General features: G+C 33.8%; 1 protein-coding gene across 2 annotated transcripts in view; it reads right to left on the bottom strand.

Annotated features, from left to right (window-relative positions):
* FUT8 (fucosyltransferase 8) overlaps nt 1-27,958 on the bottom strand; it is a 127,674-nt gene that overhangs the window by 26,411 nt on the left and 73,305 nt on the right. For both annotated transcript variants that reach the window (XM_082317402.1, XM_082317401.1), the window contains 4 exons: nt 26,624-26,739; nt 26,310-26,475; nt 21,744-21,858; nt 8,029-8,266 (listed from right to left, as the gene is read on the bottom strand). In XM_082317402.1, coding sequence (XP_082173528.1) covers nt 8,029-8,266; nt 21,744-21,858; nt 26,310-26,475; nt 26,624-26,739 — 635 coding nt within the window. The remainder of the gene's footprint in view (nt 1-8,028; nt 8,267-21,743; nt 21,859-26,309; nt 26,476-26,623; nt 26,740-27,958) is intronic.

Here is a 27,958-nt window from a genome sequence, read left to right as displayed (position 1 = left end):
ATACTATATTTAAAAATTAAGCCAAGACTTAAATGCCTTCATTCGGATTTTGCTAGGTATAAAATTACTCACTCTACTAATATCGTCTGCTGTGTCTATCTTATTGGTCCTAATTCTGATTGCAAGATTTTACAGTCAATAATATCTACCTGGAAAATACCTGTAGCATCAAGGCTTTTAGGAGCTTCCGTAACAGAAACAATAATTACAGACACCATTTTCCAATTTTCAGATAATGACTTATATTATGTAAATGCAGCTATGACAATAACTAATATATTCTTAAGATGAACTCTAAATACTTTTTTTCTGATTTTGGACAGCCACATTTTCATAACAAGTAAAAAGCTGTAGCAAGAATTTAAAAATAATTAAAAATATATAATGTACTTTTGGGCTACAATTTAGGTTATTTTGAGGGCTAAAGGAAGGCTGGACTTTTCACTTTTGCTGTAATGGGCAGATAAGCTATATTAGTAAACCCTTTTTAAAGAAGGACAAAGGGAAAAAAAACCCAGGAATATATTTAACAGTTTTCTTTTTGTTACACATGGATGTTGGAACTGAGTTCAATTATGTTACTGGATATCTTCTAATTACAACTCTCTTTATAGTATTCCGAAGACCTTTTTTCTTTACGTATGTAAGAAGAACTTACCTTTCCAGAAACTGTTTTCTATGTGAATAAAAGTTAATGAGAAACCATTTACAGCAGGAAAAACTACAATCTTTTCCACCCACGATTCAAAATGATCACAAATGGTCTTTTAAATTCTTTGTAAAGTTACAGCAAAGCATGCTGTTCGGTTTCTCTGAGATTCAGAAAGCATCAATTTATGTTTTATAAAGGATGTAAATTTCATAAAAAGCAACACTAAATACTGCCCTGCAATGATAAAAAATGTTGTATGCCTAATTCTTAGCTTAAGAAGTGGTAAAACTCAAAAAGACATACAGTACTTTTATCTGGTCTGCTGGTGATAACATTAGCATAAACGTATGTCAATTAAAAAGAAAAAAAAGGTAATTTCTTTTGCTTATGTCTCATGACACATAATTCCTACCAGGAAAAAACGTAATTGCTTTTGGAATATACTGAAATCTTTGCCTCATTACCCCCTGTGTGATTTTGGATTCACCTCTATCAGTTTCATTTTTATTTCTGAATATTATATATTCAGAATATTTTTGACTCAAAGACTTCTAATCAGAAGAGGATTTAAAAATGTTCCAAAGCACCTTAACTTTAAAGTCAATTTTTATCCATTAGAAAAGATCTTTTTCCAGAATTTATAACCATCTCTAACTCTTGATAGGAGATTTGCAATGATCTCAAAGACATTATGTATAGTAAAGTAGGCTCAATAACACAAATCAATCTCTCTTCCCGCTCCATCCCATCTCTCTATATATGTAAAGTGTTTTCCTTCACTGTAAGATCAGCTGGTTAAATGAATTTGACTTCCATTTGTCTCTAAGACTTTGCTTCTTTTATTCCACTAACAGCTTTGTTCATAAAGTTAAGCACTGATCTGATATTTGAAAGTGAAAAAGGACACATAGCTCAAAGACAACATCTAACTCTTTAGTTATACCTCATGTTTCTTTTCATGGATTGACTCACCTTGCTCAAAAAAGTAAAATACACATTTTTAAAAGTGTGTCAACTTATTTTTCCTTTTGTTTTTCTGCTATTCCAATCTCTTGAGCAACAGCAGGTAAAGGACTGTTTAAAATAAATTACTCTACTTGTGCTCATCCAAGGCACAGACACTAGAGTTGCTGAGGGCTCTATTCAGCCTTCCTCATCCTAGCCTGTTTACTGTATACCAGACCACAGCTTCAACTGGGTCACTGAAATCACAATAACCTTCTATGCCACACATGCAAAATATTAAAAGACTGAAAGGGAGATAACCCACAATTTTCAAAAACACATATAATCTTGATGAAATGAAGACTTACTGATGGAGAATCTACCATATCCCCTGAATAAATTATTACAGTCATCAATCTTCCTGCAAAAAACAGACCTTATTTCCAATCTGAATTTTCCAGCCACATGCATTTGTCTAAAACCAGAAACTTTTCCCATCTAGAAATGCGTATAAAATGTGGCAGGACCAGCTTTTTAAACTTGCTTCATTTTTAAATTGAATTATATTCTTTAATCTCTCACTATAAAGCAGATTTTTCTGGCCTTGAATCAGTGTAGTTCTTTCTGAAAATCCTTTCATATTTATCAATATCCATTCTGAAGGCCAGATAACAAAACTAGACAGTGTGCTGCAGCCTGGCCATTGCTCTGGAAGGTGACAATAACTTCTTGCTACTATTCAATAACCCTCCACTTAGGCATAAGGATCACACTTCGCTCTCTTAGGCTACTGTATTACTCTGAAAACTCAGACCTACCTCATTAGAATTCTAAGGTCCTTTTAAGAGTTACCATTTTCTAAATAGTTTTTGATGTTTACATACACAAATGTCTTCATGTAGAGCATCTCACAAAACACCTTCACAACAAAAAAATCTATGCAGTATCAGTAGCTTGATTTCAAGATTAACACAACTGAAACAAAGGGAAAATAAAAGACAGATTGCTGCTGTTCTCTTTTCTCTCAAATCACCATTCCCCAGTATGCTTCACAGTACTGTAAATTTGCTTGAAGTAAAATGTAAATAATGAAAGTCAGTGTATAAAAAAGATATTAAGAATTAGAAATAGAAATGGATCAATATTTTCTGCAAGATTTTATAAACAAGAGAGGTATGGGAGCAAAACAAAATTCATACAATTGTATGCAAGTTGAAGGGTTTTTTTATGCTAATACTAAATATTCATCTGATTTATGTAAAAAAAAAAAAACTACTGTCAAGGAAGATCTAATTCATGGAATTAATTTTTTTTATTTATTACAACTAATCCTGCAGAACTTTCTACGGTTTGAGTTTGCAATTTTCATTTAGTCCTTTTGATTACTGTTGCTTTATAGGCTTTAATAAATTAAAAATTAATTTTGTGTACCCACAGTATCCTCTTTCTTGAATTATACATACAAACATATTAATTCATATTTTAAGATTATTGTTCAATAAATACTTAAAAGCTGGCACTACCACCAAACGAAGAGCTCTGCCATTTTTTTCCCCTCTGGGTACCCCTGCCTTAAAAGTATTCATTCATCAAACCATGGCTAGAGGCAGCAAAGTCAATATTCAAATGTAACTGCAGGAAACTGTTTCAGGTTTCCTTTTTTCAAGTTATCTTTCATCTTACTGGTTTGCAGGCCTTAGGGGAAGGAGCGCACACTGTTATTTAACACATGTAGATGGCTTCTTTACCTCTACATCCCTTCATTCCCCACCATGTAATGCAGAGATGACTTCTGACTGTATATTAATCTGACCTCTTTATTAATCTTTCTTTTAATCTTTCTTTTCCCATTTAGTGTATGGTTCCACTTTTTTTATTTAGTTATTTTAGAGCCCTCCTTCAATGTATTATTGGGGTATGCCACCAGGACATCATAAATCAGCAAGCAAAAACTGATAAAATGAGGCCTACCCTGTTTTAGCATGTTGCAATGATAAAAAAACATTATGACCTGGCAATTAAAAATATTCATGCTCAATATAACTAATTATTTTAAAGACAATTAATCAAAAATTTAATGATAATTATGTCTTCACAAGTTCTCTATCTTTTGAGTCTTATTACTAGGAAGTCATACATAGTTCTTGTAACAATTCCTACCTAAATTGTTTATAAATAGTTTAGCCATAGACATCAAGGGAAAATGTAAGTTACAATTGCAGGCAATGTATAATTTCAAAATTAAAAAGAACATGCATACAACCATTTCTTTTTAAGATTTTTTTTATTCTCTAGAATGACAGTCTGAAAGTGTTTGAGCAAAACAAAGGAAAAGGAAAATTCCAAAAACATACTAATTTTTTCTGAAGTAGAGAAACCTAGCTTTTATGCCTAGTTAAGAGAGGACTGGACCATTAATATTTTAAAGATATATATACTCTCAGCTGGTATAAGCCTCTTAATTATTTGTTGAAGACAGGAAAAAAAAAAGAGAGAGAGAAAGAAATCAAAACTATATAAATTTAGAAAGACATAAAGAAACATATAGAAATCTTCAGCAAGATAGAATGTCTTTCAAATTTACTGGCACTAAAGTATCCAGTGAAGATTCCTACTAAAGGTAGTAAGAGAGATCAATTGTCAGTATCATTCTTCCTCGATGATCATGCCATTGCAGAAGATTAGAATTTAACACAGTTTATAGTGCAAGCAGCTATGTCTTCTATCTCTAGAACATTAAAATTCAAATTGGTGGCATTCATTAAATTAAAAAAAAAATTGATCACATCAAGACATTTCATGCATTCAGCCTTCAAACTACTCATCTGATCTAGAAAATAATTAAAAAAAAAACTGTAGGGAGATAAAAGGAAACATTATTTGTACTTTCATCAGCAAGAGCCCATACTGCAGGAAATCGTGATCTCTTTTAACAGATTTTCATGAAAATACATACTCTTTTTAAGTCATGTATGCATAAGTGCTCCAGAACACTGGTTTACAGCTTATTATGCTAAATACAAGGCTCACAAAACTGCCTGCAACTAAATTCACATAGAGCAGTCTGTCCAGAACCATGCCCTGATGGCAGTTTCAGTTGCTAACTTTGCCAAACATGAATAAAACTTCACCTGAAGTTTTCAATGTCAGTTTTCCATTTGTACTTATTTTTAGAAAATATTCAACCATTTCTAAGAACTAACTGTTGGAAAAAAATCTCATTCACAAAAAAAGCTTGAATTTTCAAAGAAAAGTTTTGTAGCATCTTGTAGCTGTGAAGAACAGACATTATTTCAATGTGTAAATGTTGTTTCAATGCATAAACACACTAGTGTGTTTACACACCAATCTGTAAATTGGATTTTGTAAATCTGAAAAAGTTCATTTGAGATCTTTTAGACTTTAATAGTTAAATACTTTAAGATTCCATGTGCACTGGGTATGCAACGTCCTGTTGAGATGACTGAACATTTTGATATGTTCTGACTATCAACCACATGGAGAAAGATGTAAGATTCACCTGCATGTATGAGGATGCATATGTGCAACCAAAACAGGAAAAACTGACCCTTTGTAGGAATTTCTCTTTGACAGAGCTTACCCCTTACTTGCCTCCTGTTGTTGTACTTTCACCCTCTTCTAAAGCAGCTGGTTCTGGACAGTACCAGTTCATAAGGACAAAAGAGCAGGTTATTATTAGCCATAATCAACTCTTCCCACAGCTGAACTCATTTACTAAGTTTGTCCATATCACACAGTTTATAGGTCAGGAGGACATCTACTCCAAAATTCTGCTCAAAGCAGGCTAAGCCATGAGATCAGAACAGGTTGCTCAGGGCTTCAGACAGACAGGTCTCGAAAGCCTCCAAAGATGGAGACTGCAGACCCTCTCCTGGGAACTTCTTTGGCTATATTCATGATGAAAAGGTTTTGATCTTAATCAGCATTGTTCTTGGTGTGGTATCAAATATAAGGACTTAGAAATGTTCTTTACCATCAACAGAAGACAAAAGACTACCTTACTGAACTAGAGATGCGTGCTTGCTTTGGAAAGGCAACTACCATTTCTGCATTTAATCCTAAACTACAGTTTCCTATAACATTTTACCCTGCCCTCCCTTTCTCTGAATTCAGCAAGGCTATCATATCTGAACCTTCTAAGAAGCTACAAACAGCAATTGAATATTTTGAAGTAGCAAAATATTTGTAAAACCTTTTCCACAGAGACAACAGTGGAAACTATGAGATCTGGTTGACACTTACACACATACAATGTGTTGGATCAAGGAGATTTCTGCAAAGTTTAATTCTTGTTATGACCGGACTCAAATAGGCCCTGGGCCGAACTGTCCACTGCATAGGCAATTCTCCTTCCTCTACATATCCTCCACAGCACACTTCCTCACTGAACTGCTAATCAGCCAGAAAACAAAGATCTTCAAGTACTATTGGATCCAACATGAATAAGAAATGTTACTGATTCTCTGAAAAAAAAACAACACAAATGAAACAAACAAAACAACACACCACTCTCAAAAAAACCAAAACCTAGCATACAACACAACAGTCTCTGATGACTTGGGAGATTTGGCCATTCTTCCCTGCATGTAACTTTACACTCCATCCAAAATCTGTCTATCAGGGGTAGCCAACAGAACAGCAAGAATGAAGACAGTGCAGGGGAAACCAGTTTGTGTGAACCCAGAACTGAAAATCTCTGCTTGCTAATCCAAACAGACAAACTATATATTGCCTCAATGGCACTGGGATAGCACTGGTCTGCAAAAGTCATGCTGTAGCTCTTGTAGTTCTAATGAGAAAACTGTAAGCTAAAATAACGTCTCATCAGTGCACTGTCTCTTAGTGTAGTCTACACAATCATCTACTGAAAATCCCTACAAATTTTTTAGATGTCCCAATGAAATCCAAGTCACTACTGTTGCTGCCAAATACATCCTTCAGGATATATTGGAAAGAAATTCTTGAGTCTGTAGGCACAACTAACATAAATAATAAAAAGTATCAGCCCTTCTTATCTGTCCTTAAGCAGAGTTACCAAGCCAAAATTCCTTTCTGGGATAAGATTAATGGGCCACATGCTAACAATCAAAATTTGCATCAGCGCTGATAAATAACACAGCTATAGCCTGAAAAGTAGCACAGTATCTTCCTTACTGTTTCCCACTCTAAATTGTTTTTGTCTGTAGCTTAGCCCATTCACTACCCATTGTTAGTTTAACTACTCATCCAATAATTATGTGGACTATAATTGTCAATAATACAAAATATTATTAAAATTAATGTTCCACCTCTCTCTAACCCAATTGTTTAATTATGTTTTTTCCAAGAATCTCCTTTTATCAATGAAGACATCTCACTAAATTTACTTAGTCTTGCATAAGAACAGTCAGTTGTATTCTTTTTGATCAACTGTGTCTTCTCTGCATTCATTGTAACATTTATAAACTCCCACTATAATACCCGTTACAGACTTAGAAAAAACAAGTATGCCTAACAAGAGAGGAAGAGTCAATAAAATCCATGTTTTAAAAAGCTGACAATTGTTCACATAAAAATTATCTGAGCAGAACTTTAATTTAAAAATATTCTTCCCAGTATTTATCATAAATTGAGAGCAAAAAGTTAGCATATTGGCAACCATCTCCAGTTGTGCTGTACACCTACTCAATTTTGACAAAAATCTGAAAAATGTTTTAAACATATAGAAGAAACTATAAGACCACGCAGATGTTAATAACTCTTCAAGATGTTGACTGTGAGAATTCCATTAATATGAATGCTGCTGACTTTGAGACAAAGAAAGCTATCTGATTCTCCAATAAATGAATGCTCATCTAGTTATTCTAGCAAAATTGTTCAGCCTAGTATAAGGATGGATCAACTTACTGATCTACAAATAAAAAAGTATGTAACATTGCTACTGTTTTTACAACCTGAATTTCGAGTCGGTTCAGTCTACATTAAAAATTATTTCAAATATTTCATTATTTTGTTTGTGTGTGAATGACTATTGGATAATATTTTCTTTGTATTTCTTTTGCTTTATATTTGAAACATGCTTTATTGTTTTAAAGTTTACCAACAACAGCCTCTATTTAATACTCTCTTCCCATAATAACTGAATTCATATCTGGCACATACCACAGTGGCACACTGCTTAAGGACTATAATTTAAATCTGAAATACAAAATTTTTTTATTAAAACTCTCTGCCAAAGCAGAGGTATCTTAATAAGGATAATATTTTTTTCAGTACAATAAAAAAAATAATATTTAAAAGATGCTTATGTATACAATTGCAGTCATATTTATTACACTCCACATAACGTTAAAGAAAGAGGTATAAAAATAGTTCTACATGAATGAAGCTGCACAAAACAAGGAGAAATTATTTGAGTTATTAAGTCTTACCTGACCAGTGTCCAGTGGTGGTACCTGATCTGTCAGTACATGTCTCGCTTACAGGCCTAAATACAGTCTCCCAGCCACCGGTAGCATAGCGCCAGTTCTGAGACTCTAAAATGAGTGTTCGCTGAGTGCCATAAGCGATCATGAAGCAGTAGACTACATGATGAAGTTGACAACCATAGCCACAGCCTTTGTTGATATTACACACAAGTTTCTTAGCTTTGCTGCAATCCTTCGGGTTCTGTAAGTATGGATGAAAAAGTGAAGCTGAAGAGAAGGTATACACAAAGGCATACTTTCTTCTGAACATCTGACAAATGTCATAAATCACATAAGTCATCCTGCTATAATACATCTCATATTAAAATGGATGAGTAAGCTTCAGCTCCATGAAAATTTTATGTGAATTCTTCACTGTGAACATGAACAGTTATTGAACATACTTCACTATCCTAATGTAAAATAGAATACCTTCAAGATTTTAAATTGCTTTCTCATTTGTAAATCTGTCAGAATAAGCTAACATTTGGACTCAGAGTTCACATTTCATCAACATGATTCTCAGTGTTGGAATGCTTTTTCCTCTGGCATTTTTCCAAGTTTGTTAGTTCTCTTTCAATGAGCATGCATGTCATCCAACAACAGAAAATTTCCACCTGTCTACAGTATACAGAATAAAACAAATGCTTACTAATGGACTGCTTCCCAGAATAACTGACCACATAACAAATACAGAATATAACACACATACCTGAGCAGACTGATAAAACACAGTATTTTAATCTGCATGCACACTCAATAAAATAATATACTACACTTCCACAACAACAAAGGAGGCAAATGTCTACATTATATGAATGCTATGTTTAAAAGCATAAACTAATAAACATTTTTAGGTATGCGGACAACACAACAACATAATCTACAGAAGTTTTCTTTCTGCAAAATACAGTACTTTGCTGTACACATTCATACTTGCATGTCTCTAGAAATACTTCTGCATTCCAAAAAGGTTTTTTCACAAAATCTCTAGGATGAAAAGTTATTCTCTAGACATACTTCTGCATTCCAAAAAGGATTTTCATAAAATCTCTAGGATGAAAAGTTAGTTTTCAGTTAAGCTGCAAGAATACTGATATTTGAGCGTCAATATAAATTCTGTTCCTCTCACATCTAAACAACTTTAAATAAAATTTTCTGTAAATTTATAACAAATCAGGTCTTTCTAAAAACCATAAGCACTGTCTGGAGAACTGAGATCTCTCCATCAAGTGATCCTAAAGATAATCTGAATATTCTGAGTCCTAAAATACTTAATAAAAATTTTAATTTGTGCATTCGGTTGTGTAAAGGAGGGGATAATAGTTCAGATCTGGAAAAAAAAGAAAAAAATACCAACAAACTCCACAACATGCATTACTTCAGCATTTGGTTTTTTTCATGTTAAGGAAAAAACATCTGATTCAAAGCCTGACTAGCTATGAAAAACAATAAATTAAATAAAATGTCCATTCCTAATTTTTGTTCCTCAGACCCATACTCTTGCTATCACAAATCCAATGAATAACTTGAGATTAAATCCAACCGGTATCTTTGAGACTGTAACAAATCTACTTCTCACAGTCTTTTAGGAGAGAAAGAGGGTTTTTCTGGTATTGTGTGCAAGTCCACAAAGAAAGAATTCCAGGAAAAAATATCTCCTCCCTAAATCTACAGACATATTTACACCATGCAATGAAGTGTAATGATAGCAGGTGCAAGTAGAATCATTTTCTGCTGTTAACTGTTACTGTGTAGAAAAGACTTAAGCTCAAAAAAAAGACAACGGTGTATACTGTTATGGTGTTATTTTTTTAATTGAAATATTAGGCCAATAAAAAAATATAAGAAGTTTCTTTCTGTCATTTAGAGAGTTGTCAGAAGCAGAAATAAGTGTTCAGTTGTAGAAGTTGAAAATTTGTATTTTGTGTTTCTTTATCCGTTTTACTTCTATTTTTGAAAGGTGTGTCTAGATGTTTTAACTGCTACTTAATAATAATAATTCATACTTTATACAGAGTCTCTCAGAAGAGTTTTAATAACATTGTGTAACATACTATAACTAGGTTATAAAAAGAAGTAGTATGGCCAAAAGTAAACAATTAGCAAAATGTATTTATCAAAAACTAGGGCATTAGGTATAACGTATGTTATTGTCTGTCGCAAGACATGAATTGGCTCAGACAGAATTTTATTTAATTTATTTTTTAAATTGAATTAATGATTTTGCAATATACTTCTGTTGAGACATTTAAAAAAACCTGATTTTAAAGAAAGCATGCAAAAAGGAAAAATAGATACATTAGAGATGTGAACAGAGCCATAAAGCATGTTGTTAAGACTGATTCCCATTTTTTTTCCACATAGCAAAAATTCTTATTGAAACTAAATTTTTTGTAACTATTTTGAAAAGGATAGTCTCTGAGAATTTTTAGAAAATACCAGTAGATAGTTTCCTGAACTTTCTATTACCTTCAAATGCCTGCATCCCCTTGGAAATGAAAGCATTTAATTGACGATGTATTTGAAGTTGTGTAAACTTTGATAAGGTGTGCCCTTCTAACTTTCTTGCGTGCAAATGCAAGTTTCATATAACAGCTTATTAACATCATTATGGAAATCGAGTAGGAATCACATAAAGAAACATAATTTGATACCGTGACTGCTTACCAATGTCAATATAATGCACTTACTTGGGTTTTAACATTACTTGGAGACTTAACTAGAAAGTATACATATATATTAACAGGCTGCCCAGGGAAGTTGGCAGGGAAGAGTCCCCATCCCTGGAGGTATTTAAAAGAAGTGTAGATGTGGTACTTAGGGACATGGTTTAGTGGTGGACCTGGCAGTGTTAGGTTAATGGTTGGACTTTATGATCTTAAGGGTCTTTTCCAACCTAAACAATTCTATGATTCTAATATTAGTTTGTGACTTAAACAGAAAGCTAGTTAAGCTGATTTCTTTATGTCTGTGTTTTTTTCTATAATTGCTACACTCCGATTTTAAGACAAGGCAGTATTTGAGCTTAAATTATTTATTGAGAGCTTAAAAAAAACCCAAAAAAAGTAGTGATACTTAAGTGATATTTAGATATACTGCAGTTTCAACTGGGATTTCCTGAAAAAGGTAGAATTAATAACTATCAAGAAGGAAGAAAAATTACAATCACATTGCATGCATCAGAATAGCTTGTGTGTTCATAAGCCAAAACTGACATCCAAAGCAACCCAAAAAGGTATTAAGTTGATAAAGGATAACAACAGTCAATTTCAAAGCCAGTGAAGACTGACAGAAGATTTTTCCTCCTGGCATAAAGTCACAGAAAAGGATTATAAGTCTCTGATTTGAATGAGCAGCACACACTGCTCATCACAAACTCTTATATCCAATTGAGTTGTATACATAATCAAGAGAGGGATGGAAGGGACCTCCAGGATTTTCAAGCCCTGTAATGTAACAGCCATACAACCGCATTAAAAAACAATCAAACAAAACCACAAACAAACAAACAAACATACCCCAATCACACAACCTCAGAAAACATACTTCAGTATGTAGAAGATTAGATTATCAAGCCATGCCAGAGTTTACACCTTTTATTTTTCTCAAAATTACTTACATGAACACTGAAACGGAACGTAATAACAAATCTTCAGAACTGTAAAATGGTTAAAATTATGTATTTCTGTGGAAGAGAATGTCACATGTCACCTAAAATAACAGTGGATTTTTATAACTGGCAAAATGGATTTGGTGGTCTTTCATCACCAATAACGTGGGCATACACTGTTGCTCTCACAGAAGTCAGTGTTTCCACTAAACTGATACGGTTAAACTCTCACCCAAATAAAGGCAATATGCCATTACTTCCTACTTGCAAGCACTAGCAGATTCCAGCTCCTTCTTCCCTTAAGAAGTTTTACACTCCTTTAGGCTGCAAATGACCTCTCTTGCCTAGGTCACGAGGAAAGTAGTATATCAACATTTTCTCCGCAAGAAATGTATCTCCCTAATTCTTCTGTAGTACGTGACAACCTTTGTAATGAGGTATGCAGGCCTTATGAGTGTAGCAAAGTTACAGAGGTCTGGCTGAAAACTCCTTTACTAATGGAGCTGGGAAATCACCTATTACATTGCAGACCTACAAAATTGCATTAGTAATGAGAGAAATAGTAGGTTTTAGTCTTGCATTTAATTAACATTCATTGGTTTGCCTGTTTGAAGGAATATCCTTGAATGGTTTCTTTTGAATAACTGACTTGGGTAGCTACTTTATCTTCGTAAGACTTATTTAAAATTGTTCTCCTGCATCCATTTAAAAACTATTTTAACTGAGACATACCAAACAGGAACCCCACTAGCCTTTAAATAAAATTATTTAAAAGTTGTTTTTAGTACCTATGGTTCACCAAAGGAATGCTGCCACTATAAATCTTTACAGGAAGACTAAAGAGACTGAGGGAGATTCCATGCTATTATGACTGCCCAAAATATGTAAGCCTTGTTAAATTCAACCTTAAACTTAATTTTGCAAAAGCAGCACAGTAGGAGTCTTGTATTGAAGTGTCTTCTTCAGAAGAGACTAAACTGTCATTCCCTGCTCAAGTTCTCCAGGGTACTCAAGATTCTGCAGACCTCTATGTATCACATCCCCTTCTCTGTTTTCTTGAGTAGACTGAAATCTTTATCTATTTAGCCTTTAAACTCAGAGATACCAGGTTCATGTATTTGATCATCCACATTACTTTCCTCTTCAAGTCTTATAGTTTTATTATATCCTTTCTGACACTAAGGGACTAGAACGGCACAGTCTATCCTCGATGCAGATGCATTGTTTAAATACTGTTGAGCGCTGAAATGATATTTTCACACAATTACCTGTCTTAACTCCAAGATCTTATTACTCAATGGTATTAGTCAACTGTATATGCGTATGTGCATTAAAGACTGTCTTCCCTCATGTACGTATCTCAGAATTAAGTGCAGATGACTGTAATTTACAGTTTTAATATCCAAAGACAAAATAACTGGAATACTGAGCTAATAGTGTAAAATTCTTCTGCAACAGTTAGTCTCAAGCTGTTTAGCACAAAGTTTACAGAATACTGATGGTATTAAAGCCAAATATTTTAAATAAATTGTTTAAAATGCAACAGTTTTTTGGTCTTAATTTTCTATCTCTAACTAAAACAACAAAAAAAAGAGACTGAAATCCTGGGAAGTGTTAAAATAAATCAGTATTGACTTGTAAAAAAACTGAAAACCTGGAAAAAGTTTTGAGGGGAAATTACAGCTATAGTGGGAAATACCCATTACTGAGTGGGTATTTATTTTTCCCCTAAACAGCAACATTTTAAATGGAACTATTAGCAAGAATGGTGAGAACAGACCATATCTCTGTTCACATAATTCTACATATTAAACAAAAGAATCAATAGGTATAATGCTCTCTAGCACATTATTTGTACCATGAGTTCATTTTTGTTTCTTATTCCTATTGGGTTACTGAGTATTCTTCAGTAAAATGAAAACACACTCCATTAACTCCATAAGGTGCTGAAAGACAATGAAACACCACAGTATTTTCTTAATGTAATGTGTTGCTCCAAAATTACAGTTTGTGGTATTTTTACATTCAGATTACTAGCATACAACAATAGCAACAAAAATCAAATAAAATCAAAACTGTTAGAAACGCGGTAATTTGAAACATATTAACACAGGCAAAATCTATAGTAGTAAATGTGCCTGAGACTTATTCTAGCTGGCACAGAAAAGACTGCATCCATGCTATTAAACTTTCTAAACCTCTTAAAACAGGGTAGCCACAGCAGACTTACGAAAAGTGGCTTGTGCTAAGTCTCAAACACAGCTGAAGAATTATTTGGGAGAAAACTACTTGATGCAAGTCAAAAACATGCCAGGAACCATTCTAACAATTTAACAGAATATTATGTTCCAGTGCCTAGGAACATTCTCTGCCATTGTTTGGCTAGAGTAAAAATAGTTTTAGGAATATTTCCAGGTGCCCATCTTCCACTTCTCTCGGTGCTCAAAGAAACTTCTCCAGGGCACCTGGTTAGCCTATTCACAAAGTCAACAGGATCAGATGGGAAAGATGTCGGAAGTGCTGCTTCAATGCCTCACCACCTTCCCCTGTTTTCAAGTGTGCAGTTAGCCATCAAAACCCATGACAAACTGGCAAAAGTAAACTCTGCTGCTTAACATACATTTTACTGTAAGAGAAATGACTGTGGGTTTTGTAAATTGAAAAGTTTAGAGAAATGTACTCTCATCCAATGAATCAAGACAGATTAGAGTAGAGCAGGCAAGCCGTCTGCTGCAAATTACAAAGTAACCTCATAAACTCAGTGTGATTCTCATTAACAAAGGCGTTCTTTTTTATATTTTCAATAAATATTTTATTCCTTAATGCTACACAGTCTGCTGGAGAAGACAGTCCCACCCAAATTCTGTGAAAAATCCCATTTTTTGAGAGAATAATGCCAAGGAAAGGTATTTCTCATCCTATTTACCACAAAAGTAATTCACACCATCTTCTATTCCCCTTTCTTTGTGATGCCACTTGTAATGGTTCCTTTTCATACCAGCTCCCCTCAATACCTGGGGGAGGAGAAAATAAAAAAGACCCAGAAGTTTCTTCCAGCTGCTGGAAGAAAATTTTCTTCTTTCCCTAGTCAAAAATATTATTTGATGTGAGAGACAAGGAGCCTTATCTGCCTCTAATGTTAATTCCTCTAGCTTGCACCTACCCTCCTACAACAGACAAGCTTCAGCTTGAATAAAACATCCCAAGCATGTAGATGGACTAACCACACTGTGCTCCTCAATCCACTATATAGACATTCTAGAGAACACCTCATATACATATCAGCAGTGACCACACTTTATTAAGTGGTTATTATCCTAATACCATACTTTCAGATATTGAATTTACTAAGTAACTTAATGAAGATGACCCAAGACATGTCTCAAGACATACTGAAAAGTCAAATAATTTTTACATTTTCATATGTGATAGGAACTATTCAGTCCCTTTCTAAACTTTCTCAGAAAGTCAGAAAAATTGGCTTGCTGTCTGCTATTTTAATTCTTTGTTTCACTTTTAAATCTATTTTGCCTGAAAGATTAACTTTTTAAATGCTGAAATTCATTCATATGCCTAAGTTTTCTTTTCTAGTGTTACAGGGAAGGAATCAAATCGCTCTTCCAGTGCTGTGCAATTAATTCAGCAACCTGGCAAAAATGGGAAAAGAACTGCAAAATACAGATGAGCTTACAATATCAAACAGTAAAGATGGTTCAATACACAATGAAAGAATCTTCACAAAAAAACGTGAATAAGAGCCAGAGATGTGCAACTACAAAAAAAAAAAAAAAAAAAAAAAAAAAAGTCAGATTACAAATATAATCAAATATAATCACATTTAAATTTCAAACCACCAAAGATTTTCAGTAGGTAATTCAGATTTATTAAAATATATAGTAGTAAAATAGAAAGAAAAATAAAGAAATGCATATTAAATTACAAACATTCCTGAGAATCCATCAAAAGTATAACTAAATCTCTCAGTGAGTAGGGTTTTGGGTTGCATGGGAGGGTGAAGGATTGGGCATAACCCTCCAACTGGTGAAGAGAGCTCCTGGGGCTTTATAATAAATTTTCAGTTCAAGTCACACTTCCAAACCTGAAGTACACCAGTTATAGAAACCTGACTTGACAAAATGTGTTTTAAAGACAGTTTGACTTTTTATTAACTATTTAAATGACATAATTTCCCAAGATAATTCAAGTAATTCTGGAAGTACCAAAACTAATTAAACAAGTTTCCCATGCGTTTTTAACTAATGGATCCTTCCCATGTGGATTCTCTGGTGCCTAAAGAAGGGTAGAGTGCAAACTTCAGCCTTCTCCAGTTGATGCACTAAGAGTTTCTTGCCTCTACCTTCCCCACTTATTTCCACAGAAAAATCTTCATTGAGAAAATTAAGAGAATGATGATGCTGTAGCAAAGAATGTAACAAGGTAACAATAACCATCTGCTAGATGCTACATTTTTAGGCCTTACTAGTCTGTGAGTAAACCTGACTCTCAGACAGAATCTATTAATTGTTCTGTTCAATTACTTCCCCTTAGATATAGACAACCACGTGACGGTCATTACCTGCTTTCAATTCTGTTGACCACTAGTGGCACTGATTAATTTATAATTAAATGAGTGAGTGTATGTAAGTCAAATGATTGAAGTTTAATCAAATCAATAATGGACATAGCTAAGTTTAAGACAACTAGAAGACATAGCCAAAGTGTGTCAGTATTATGAATTCATAACCATAAATCTTGACTGGACCTGTACTCCCTAAGTAAGCAAGTAGCACTTATGGACAGGAACACATCTCAGTTAAGCTTAAGGATATGGCCTTTTTCAACTGTTTGCCTTGCCAGTATCTAATCTTGCCTTTATCATTTCAAGATGAGACTATTAAAGTGTGTTATTCCTAGGTCTACTTCTTAAATCTATTCAGAAACTAGAACCAGCATTCATGAAATTTTTCTCCTTGAGTAAGTGAATTATCAGGATTCTATGTATTTGGAGTAAATGCCAGAAAGCTTTCAAATAAACCTAAGGATGCTGAGTCTACCACAGGAAAACCGAAGTGCTACAAGGTCTGCCCATTAAAGAAATCATCTCTTCTCCCAGAACAGTGCCCATACAGACACATAACTGAAGTACTTCAGCTAGTGTTCTCCTTCCCCATAAAAAAAGTAAATGCTGATGGGGAATTTTCTATGAGACTTTTTCCACTATGGAATTTACTTTTGCCTTTGTTTCAAATTAGTTTGAATTTATCAACACCAACAACACACTTCAATTGCCACAACACACTACAATTCGTTTCTCATGAGTGAAGCGGAATAACTGGGAAAAGATACAATACATTAGATTTGATTTATTGAAGGATACAAATTTCCACTTTTCAAGACTTACAGTTGTGAAGGGTACATCCCCTTGCACATATGCAGAGTGCTCAGAGCCTTTTTTGTTGTTGTTGTCATTTTAGCATGAGTACTTTTATTAAAGATATATGCCATTAATTTTAATGGGAGGGAAAGAGAGAGGATTTAATACACTTTAAGACAGAAAAATTTAAGTGACACATTCAATCACCAAAAATACTGGGAAATCCAGAAACCTCAGAATAAAGTCTTGTAAGCAACTTCCTTTTCTTTGCATGCATACACAACCCCAACTAAATAGTATGAATATGGCAAATTATGACAATTATAATTGATGATGCTATTGAGTACTTAGTAACCTTTCTCACCTGCTTATATTTTTAACTTCCAAACTTGAACAAAATGTTTTGATTTTTTTAAAAATAGGAGGCAAAAATATTCTGCTATTGGGAGACTGCGTGCTGAATGACAAACTTCCTAAAATAAATAGAACAAAAATAAGCACAAAAGGAAAGGGGAAGAAAACAAACTGCTGCCTTCATAATCATTTACTCATTCCACCACTTGCAGAATACACAGTACTACAGAAGCCCTTGTCTGACTTCTCCTGCACATTCTCTTCAATCGTTTGATAATGAACATTTCTGAAAATAAGGTCTTTTGCTTAAATGTAACCTTCTAGCTTTTTAAGTGTTGCTCTAACTACAGGGAACTAGCTAAATGTAGCCTCATTAAATCAAATTTATGGTAATGCCATCCAAATGAAGTAGCAGTCATCACAATTCACAATCATTCAGCTAAATGATTTCCCAGGGAGATGTCCCAAAATAATGCAGCTGTCACTGTTCAACATGTACCAGAAACAAAACGATACAGTACTTTTATTCTTCACAAAAAAAAACAAAACAAAAAAAAAACCAACAACAAAAAAAAAAAATTTACAAATATGTTCCAGATAGTTCTTTTTGGCAGGGAGCTGGGGGACAAGGGTTGTTGAATTTTTTATTTTATTTTTATATGTGTCATTTCAGTCCATGGACTGCTTTACATTGCATACTCACAGTCAGCCCTGTACCCTTCAAAATCCTGAAACACACTACAAAATAAGTCAACTTGACTTCCAAATGTGTAGTCACAGACATATTTCAGGTTTGGATCATTACTTGCAAGAATCATTCAAGACAGGAGATATTTTAATCTTTAGAAGGACTCCAAGAGCTTATGTCTGGCTTACAGGCATGTAGGCAAGAGATTGCATCCTCATTTTTTTTCAGACAGAAGAATGAGAATAAAAAGGAAAAGACAGGGTAGTAATTGTATATGTGAATGACCCATCTCAAAGACTGTAACTACTCATGAAAAAGAATATTTTCTATCTTTGAAGAGTTGGCTAGGTTTCCACCCCAACTTAGGGCACATTGAGAATTACCATGCCTTGGGGTTTGAATCTTTTATGTGAATGATGGTAATAGTATATGCCTGGAGGTAAATGATCATCCATAAACATATGTAGGCACTAAACCATCCTATCCACAGTTTCTTCCGACAGTGTAATTTTTCTGATTTTTTTCTTTTTTTGGTCTTTTAGCAAACAACCTTCAAAGAAACAAAAGTAGTCGTGGAGTAACGGACAAAGTGTGATCAAAGATCAAAACCAGATTATAAAAAGGAGCGAGAAATGGCAAATACACAGAGAAATGGCCTCTAGTTATCTTAGCAGGACTAGTACTTTCATGCATGAAACATGGAAGAACTGGGTAAAAGGCAAAGCCATTAAATCAAACATCTAAAAAATTTTAAATTAAGTCAAGTCTAGAGAAGATTGTCATGAATTCCAGAAGAAACTAACCAAAGCAAACATGACCCATGACAAGTGAAATTTTGTATTGATAACTAAATTTAAAGTAAGCATAGTGGAAGAAAAAGTACTCAAGTTTCAAAATTCAGCCGAATTAAAAATCTTGGGCATCATTTTCAATAGCTCCACAGTGACATGAACTCAAAGGAGAGCTATTATTAGCTAAGTAATACCTTAGACTGCATAAAAAACAATATAAGAAAAAAACATTTTGGTGCTATTCTATTAAAAAAAAAAATCAATAGATTTATAGAATATATTGTCTATCGTCGTTTGTCAACTAGTGGATGCTCAATTCTAATAGCCTGGTGAAGAACTAGCGTTAAGGAAAGACATCAGGAAGAAAAAATTAAAGGTATTATAAATTCTCACACATGATGAATGATTGTAAATTTTAGTTACGTTTAGCCTGAAAAGAGATTAATAAAAAGAAACACAGTAAGCATATGAACGAAAGAATAGTTTAGTGAGAAAAAGCTCAACATATATTTCTATTTCACATTTTAGTACAACAAAAAGTGAGCATCCAATACAGCTAAAATTTTCCAACTAACCTAAAAGACACATAGAATAAACAGGGTAATATTATTTGTTCATAAAATACCCAAATAATTTTTAATGTGTTGCCGCATATTTTCTAAACCCAAGAATTTAGTGTTATTTTTGATGACCTGCACAGTTATAATGCTAAAAATATCAACATTTATCAAAGCCAGAATTACATTTTTTTGGAAAATACATATCACCATTCTTCAACTTAAATAAACCTCAAAGACAATTACTAAGGAAACACATGTCCCTTCTGTATAGTTTCTAGATCCTTCCATGTGAAACAGTCATATGGAACTTGATGTGCTGCAGTAATACATTTATATGTTTCTAATTTCTATAATCTACCAGTGATAACTTACTAAAAACAAAAAACAATGTAATTTCCTCTGTCATATAGAAAATACTAGAACTTAAAAAAAGAATAAAAGATAAAAAAGGAGGGAAATACTCATTTTCTTATGTGTTTCTCAGTGTTATGGGATGAATCCATAACGATTAATTTTATATTTTAAATGCATAAATACGAAAACCCACTCCATTTTTCCTATGATAGAAACTTTATTATTGATTCTTTTTTAAAAAAATCATACATAAAACAGACACAAAAATGGCCTGTATGATGGAAACCGAGTCAAGTATGTTAGATCTAATTCTAATTCTGAACCTAATGCCACAACTTTCTGTAAGTCACCTGCTCGTGCTCATCATCAGGTTTCCTTCTCAGGATAATGAGGATGGTTACCTTTCTTGGAAGTGCCTTAGGATACAATACACTTTCTGAAAGGCTTTAACCAGTTGTGCTACAAATTTGAAATATTAGGATTCTATATGTTTTGTGACTTGGCACTGGTTTCATTCTTAATATTGTTTCTACATTTTTTTAAATGAGAATAAGTTACCTCTATAGAGAGAAAGCCCTTTATCATAGACTATACGCATCTAAATAAATTTTAGAAGGAGCTAATTGGACTCCCAGCTCTTCGCTCAGTAAGTAAATTTATTTCAAATTCACTTGAAAACAATGTAAGCATTTATTTCATACTTCAATTTTGAGCTTCTGTTCTCCTAAACTCCTTTTACTTTTGTTATTCATTGTACGTACTTGGAGGTCCTCGTCTTGAACTAAGGCCCTGAACGCTGTAGAACATACAATAGGAAGACAATCACTCTCCAGAAATACATACATGCTTAGATAAGACAACGAATGGATACAGTGAAAGAAGAGAAAAAGGTAGAGAAAGGCCATATTTATCAGCATGAAAAGTAGTTAAAGTACACCATTGTCAAACAGTGACATCGAAAATGAAAGAATAAGGAACCGTTCTCAAGAAGGAGGTGAAGGAAGACAAAAAAAGTGATGTCTCCTGCATAATTTACAGGTTTTTTTTTTTCCACGGAAGGGTGTCTTTTTTTATTTAACAAGCAACAAATACATAGCTTGGTCACAGAAGACAAGGTTCCTACAGCTGAACTGTGAAATGTGAAATAATTCAGCTATTTACACAGAGAAAAGATCAGACATTAGGGGTGACCATACAAAACAGAGCGGTGAGGTGCACACATGGAAGGAAAAACAAACCAAGTACAAATAAAACAGACTACATCAAATATCTTTTTGCTCACTATATAAATCGCTGCATGCATTCATACATGAATAAAAGCCCCAAAACTTTCAGATCAAGTTTTTTTTAATTTTATAGACACACACAAGCACATGTATTAAAAAGGCTTTATGCACTCACAAATATGAGCATCTATGAGAAGTCTCACACAAATGCTGAAACAGTCTAGGACTGGACAATATACTGTACAAGCACTTTAATTTTGCATACTCATGTTTTTAAAAATGGGCTGCTTGTTCAGAAGTTTCATATAAGAACTTTCATATTTTTATTTTGAACACTGTGTAAACATATGTATGCATTCTGATAATCTAAAGAATCAAAAATAAAACCCAGAGACTTATCTTTTGTAATAAGACAAAGAATCCAAACAAGTACAGCCCAGTGAAAACCACGGGTCCAGAAAACAAACAAACAACAACAACAAAAAAAAAACCAACAAAAACCCAAAACCCAAAGATTTGCTTGAAATATTATCATTCCATATATATATAAAATAATGTTTGAAAAAAAGTTCTAATTTCTTTTGTATATAATTCATTCATATACAAACATTTGCTTAAAACTGTCATGTAATTACTCTATTACAAGGCTATAGCTAAGTGCTATATATATATTTAAAAAAAAAAAAGTTTAACTTGATTTAAAAGCTCTACCCTCTTACCTGTAGATAAGTTATTCTCCTCTGTACCAAGTCTGTTAGATCTTTGGCCTCTTTTTCTCGCCAGTCTCCCGCTCCATCTGTTTGACTGAGGTAGTACAAGTCGGTCATTATTGACCTGTAAACAACAATGGAAAACAATCTTAAAAAATGGGAAACAATCTTAACATTACTAGATTAGAGGATTAGATGAAATGAAAGACAAATTAAACAGATATTTCAATTATAGCCTCAAAAACAGTTTCTTCATGCCACCACCTACCCCACAACCCAAACAGTAGCCAAGAAAGACTGACTGTGTCCTCCAAATAACATATGTTCCATACCCATGAGTAATTATAGTATTAAACAGGAGACGGCTTAGAAAAATTGCTCTAAAGCATTTGTTTCTGGTATGTGCTAAAGGAAAAAAAAAAGAATAGTTCCATGCTAGATACATTATCCAGTGGCCCCAGATGAAAGTGCAATAGTGATTCCTACAGTAGCTTCTATTATAATGCATTGTTACTTTGCCTCCCACAATCATCTCACTATGCTTGTATAGAATATAATATTACAAATGTCTTTAGCACAGGTACAACAGTAATCTTTCTATTTTTATTAGTGAAAACTAACTACAGAATATTATTACAAGGTTTAGTCAAGAGCATTTTCTATGGCATGTAGCTCCTTCTTCTGACTCTGGAAGAAGGAAGTTCTGCCTGCTTAGAATGACTGCATGTTACTAATAGTCAAATGGAAAAAAAATTTAAAAATAAGAAATTCAAAACAGACTCATGGTCATATTACAAGTCTACACTACAAAACATTAATTTTGAGTCACTATCAAATATTAAATTGAGGTTATCTAATACACTAGAGATCCTCTTCTTAGAATTATCACATTTTGGTGGCCAAATAAGAGGATGAAGAACTCCATATCCTGAGAAGAAAAATGGTATAAGACATTTATTTTCTGACATTAGCCAGGAATTTTGTGAAAAACAGCCCAAACAGTAACACCCAGGAAAAGATTTTTTTTATATCTGTGGCTTTTGGGAGCAAATACAAAACTAGAGGCAAACTATTCAAAATATTTGCAAAAACATTAATGGCTATTCTACAAGTAACAGCACAATTCAGAACCAATAGTTTCAGAGTTGGCTTTACAGACTGAGAATATCTAAAGTTGCTAAACATTTCTCCATAAGAATGCTAAAGTTTTAATTTTGAACCACTTTTCTTAATTCTTTCATCTGAACTTTAGATATTGCAATTTATTGCCTGAAATTAATGATAAGCCACAATTTTGATCACTAGGAAGAGCTGCAACAGAACAAAGGCAGAGAAATTTAGGAGGTGACAAAAAAAAGAGTGTAAGGCGAAGTGTGTCATCCATGACAGGAAGACAAACATATTTCCTAACAACCTTTGAAGTGGTCTTGTCAGTGACGTAATACAGGACACCGTTGTTGGCAGCACTTGTTCGTACTGGAACCACAAACCTAGTTAGCTAAAGCTATCCCTTGTAAACAAGCTTAGCAAGTGAGGGAAGATCAGACGACATCTCTCTGTTAGATAATTATTTCCAATGACACAATATTTAAGCGGTAAATATTGAGATAAATCAAATTGGGACAGAGCTATCTTTATCAGCAGTTAGCGACAACCTTCTCTCGCTAATAACTGGATTTATGGATCCATATCTCTCCATTCTCATACACTCATTCTGTTTTTCATACCCATACTTGTACACAGGATAACAGTGACACTGACTTACTATATCATCTACTGTTGCTGTATTAAACACTATACCCAAATTGTTCAGCAGCAGTAATGTTCACCTTCTGTCAATCAATTGGAAGTACCATATTTACATTCTAATCTCAAACTATATAAGCTGGATTTTCTTTTACAAGGTAACTGAGCTTGAAACACTCTACTCTAGCTTTATATGAAAAATAAACAATTTAAAGTATTATCAGGTAACTAGTTTCGAATCAGTAACTTTTAAAGATGCATAATACTCAAAATAGCATGCAAGCACAGTTTAGGGACACAATTAGAACAGAATTAATGTTGCAGTAGATCTAATACAATGGATTATACACAAATAACTGAACAGACAGAGTTTGCTTCTCTTAAAGCAGTGTTTTCCAATTTATAGAAAGCATTACAGGCTAGTAGGCAAATTAAAAAAGGAAAACTATGCATTTTCTTGGGAGTTTAAATATATTTTTCTTCCCAATCAGGATGCAACCATGCTGGATGTTTAAAGAAAAACTATAAATTTGAGGTCTAAACATTAAAAAAAAAAATCCTGTGCAATCATTAAAAGCAGCTACGCAACCACAGCCACATTTAAAACAATTTTCAAATGCTCTCTTTCATTGGCCTTAAAAAAGTCTTTTCTGTACTTGTGACATAAGTAATCAGCATACTCTCCTTTTACTTTATAGAAATATATTTCTATTAAATTTTGGCATAAAATAACTGAAAATACAAAGCCTACCAATAAAAAAAAAGTTTTCCCTCTCAGCTGTTCAGTAATTTTTCCTATTTCTAAGGAAAAAAAGTGTTGTCCAAATGTTACTTTTTATATTGTTGGCCTTGGTGACCATGACAAAGCAAAGGCAGTAGGTAACTTTAAATAATCAGCTTTACAGATGAAATATAATTATTTTCCATCATGTTTGAGGTAAGAGGAATGATGAGAGAGTCCTTACGCAGCTGCAGTGACTCAACACTTTAGGGAAAGGCAGCTTTGCTCAATACAAACCATAAAAAATATCAAATAATTTGTGGGAAATTTTATGAATACATGCAAGAGTTTTCAGATAGTACCGACAATCTTTTTTTAAAAAAATTTGCTCTTATAAAACTCTGAAGTAAACCAGGAACTGAAAAATTCACAGGTGTTATCACACAGAAATTATTATAGGTAGTGCAATTTTAACACACTTTCAGTCACAAAGACCTTCTTTCTTTGATTGCTCCTGCTGTGAAATATGCAGTTTTTTAAGTTTACATCTGCTAGGTTCTTTTGTGTGTGGCAGACCATCATCATGGCTTATTAATACAGATTTAGAAGAGACACGCGCTAATACCAAAGACCAGAGTCAGGTGCCATGTGGAGAGCTAAAAAGTAGATGGACCAGTAATCCATGAACCCAAGACAGCTAAGCGCAAACAAAAGATGAGCCTGCACAGGATTATTAGCAGCTATTGTGGATGGTGAAATGGCAGAAAGACAATTTCAGACAGTGGTGTTCCAGATACCTAGTAAGTCAAACTTGGTCTTTCGTTGTGTTGCTAACCAACAATATCAATTTGTTGTTGTTATTTTTGTTTCATACCATAAATTAAATCTTGGAGATGCTCTTAAAAGCATTTTGCTCCTGGAAAACAGAATGGAGTAAAGAATCTGGCTATGTATTTCATCTGCATTTGATTGTCACAAATAAAGGGGGAGGGCAGACATTTTTAACACATTTTTAAAGATCAGTGTAGACATTTATGCCAGCCATGACAAAATTACATTTAAACCTCATAGAAACTTTATGTCAACAAAAAAGAACTCAAAGAAAAAAATTGTTATATGCTCCACCGAAGTCAAAGGAAATAATGTGAAAATGTGTCCAAACACTATGCATTAAACCTTGGCCAGCTACCATAAAAGCCCTGATGACAGCTGATCCCCACGAGGAGAAGGAACAAAACTAATTCAGTAACAGCCACTTTGCAAACAACATAATGCCAACATAGGAAACAACCATGACAACTAGAGGATTAATGCGTTCTTTTTTGTTAACTCTATATCAAATAGCCTTTCAACTGTTAAGATGAATTTACTCTCAACAACTCTCTTCCCTATGGCAACTATGAGAATAAGTTACACATTCCATAATGCAGGAAACTCTGCATTGGGCAACATTGTTTCTTAACCAGAATCAGTTGTGAAATACTGGACAAAAACATCTGCCAATATCGGCACTCTCCAGGAGAAAATCTACACAACCCCTAGGACACAGCCAAGAAATAGTGATTAAGGCATCCAACAAGAGAAGTGCCACCACATTAGTAGTAGACCATAACTGCACCAAGATTAACAAAGAACTCTAATACTATTTATCCAGAGTCACAGAAACTGTCTTTAAGTCTATCATCTCTTAAAAAGCAAGTTGTCTCTATGACACAACAGACTTTCCTCACAAACAACAACAAAAAAATATTAGCCACTTTCCTTACATAGCTATCTCGTCATTTGATCACTACCCACCCCTTTATCTGCTTTCCCACATAAGGAGGGCATTACAAACTGCCTTAAGTACTTATAATTAGCACTATTTTTTCTAATCCAAATATTAGTATTACAATATCTAAGATGTACATTTATGTAATATATATATAAAAATAAGTATTACCAGCTTCACATGCAATGTTCCATTTATCTAAGATACATAGGTAACAATTTTTAAGACACACACCAGTAGTTTATTCTAAGAGATTTTTAAGCAGTATATCAGTAGTTTTCTTAACTCAATCCATAATCCACTACAATATATATACAGAATCAACTAATACAAGTACCTTTCCTGATGACCCAAATCAGACAGAAATTCATCAATGCGTCCTTGCAGTTCACTTCCTTCTAGATTTTTCAACTTCTTCAATTCACTCTGGAGGAAAAACCAAAGTTCCTTGGCCCCATTTTCAATCCTCCTCCTCAATATTTCATGGTCTCTTCCAAGGCCTCCTATTATTTAAAAAAGAAAAAAAAAAAAAAAAAAAGAAAAAAAAAAGCATCAGGACTTGTAGCTGAATTATTTGTTAAGAAAGTAATACATTTGTGATACTGAATACCAAAACTTGTTTTAGAAGTAAAAGAAAACTTATCTACCAACCATCTCCTGTCCGCTTCTTATAGTTTTCTATCTGTTCTTTGGCCTTTAAAAGTTGCTCCTCTAAAGCATGTACCTTTCCTGCAGCTGGACCCTGATCAATGGGACCATCTGGTATCCTAGGATGTAGAAAATAAAGAAATTATATTATTTATAAACATAATTGTTATTTGATAAATTATTTGCATTAACAATTCAGCTCTCCTCCCATTTTTGTTCCATACTGTTTTGCTGATAAGACTTCTTGGCATTGTCTTAAAGCCAGAAGAAATTAAACATATTAACATAAATAAAGATTTTAAAACTTCAATCCCATGGGAGACAAACAGTGCATTACAGAGCTGCAGCACAGATTCAACCTGGTGTTAAACTGTGCTGTTTACAAGACTTACACTCATTGACAAGACCAATCCTAGGCTCTACTTGTGAAAGTAGTATTTGCAGCAGCTTAACCCATTTCCTGTGAGAAACTGGAAAACCATGACTGACTGGCACACAAGCAAAGCCTAATCAAGGGATGTGCCTTCACAAGACTCAAGTTCTGGCTCCTTTTTGTATGCACACATGAAATACATTCTGGTCTTGAATGCTGGCCATATATTCTTAGAGGACCAGAGCTCCAGAACTGGAACTCCACTGTTAAGTCTTCCTGCATATTGGCACAAGATGATTTCAATGTATTTTCTGGACTCAGAAAATGACCCTAGCTTCTTAAATGTACCATCATGATAATTTTTTATGACAACTCTGGCATTCTAAACTCCTGGGCACCTAAAACAACACTAGAAACTGTAACATCTGTTTGTGAAATCTCTGCTACATGAGCACAGGAGAAGTATGGAAATATGTATCCTGAAATCTATGAGCCATAAATCAGCCCTGAGGGTATTACTGAGGTTTGCTCATCATCTCAACTCAAATCCACGTATTAATAAACTGAAATTATTAAAGTATAGAAAATAGATGCTATCTTCTATTTGCCTCACAAATTAAAAACTAATGCAGGGAAAATAAAACCCCATCTCATCTCTAGAGAAATGACACTTCTGGTAGATCTAAGGGTTAAAAATTATTCCACCTTTTCTAAGACTTTTTTAAGAGCTGAATCTGAAAAGGAAAAAAGGAAGCAGATGTATATTGAAAAGTCTTGAGAACTGTAAAGAATACAGAATTCTTGCAGAACATGAAGATAATTCTTCATTCATAATGGAATATGAGCATAAAAAAACCAGGGGTATTCTCTTCACACACACATACACAGGTATGTGTATCAAGATACCATATGGGAAGACCCCTTGACAGGCAAAAGATGCTTCTAGCATAGAGAAAATAGTGGTT

The sequence above is a fragment of the Platalea leucorodia genome (assembly GCF_965183815.1).
Source record: "Platalea leucorodia genome assembly, chromosome: 7".
Lineage (NCBI taxonomy): Eukaryota > Metazoa > Chordata > Aves > Pelecaniformes > Threskiornithidae > Platalea > Platalea leucorodia.
This window is presented reverse-complemented; position numbering and strand designations above follow the sequence as displayed.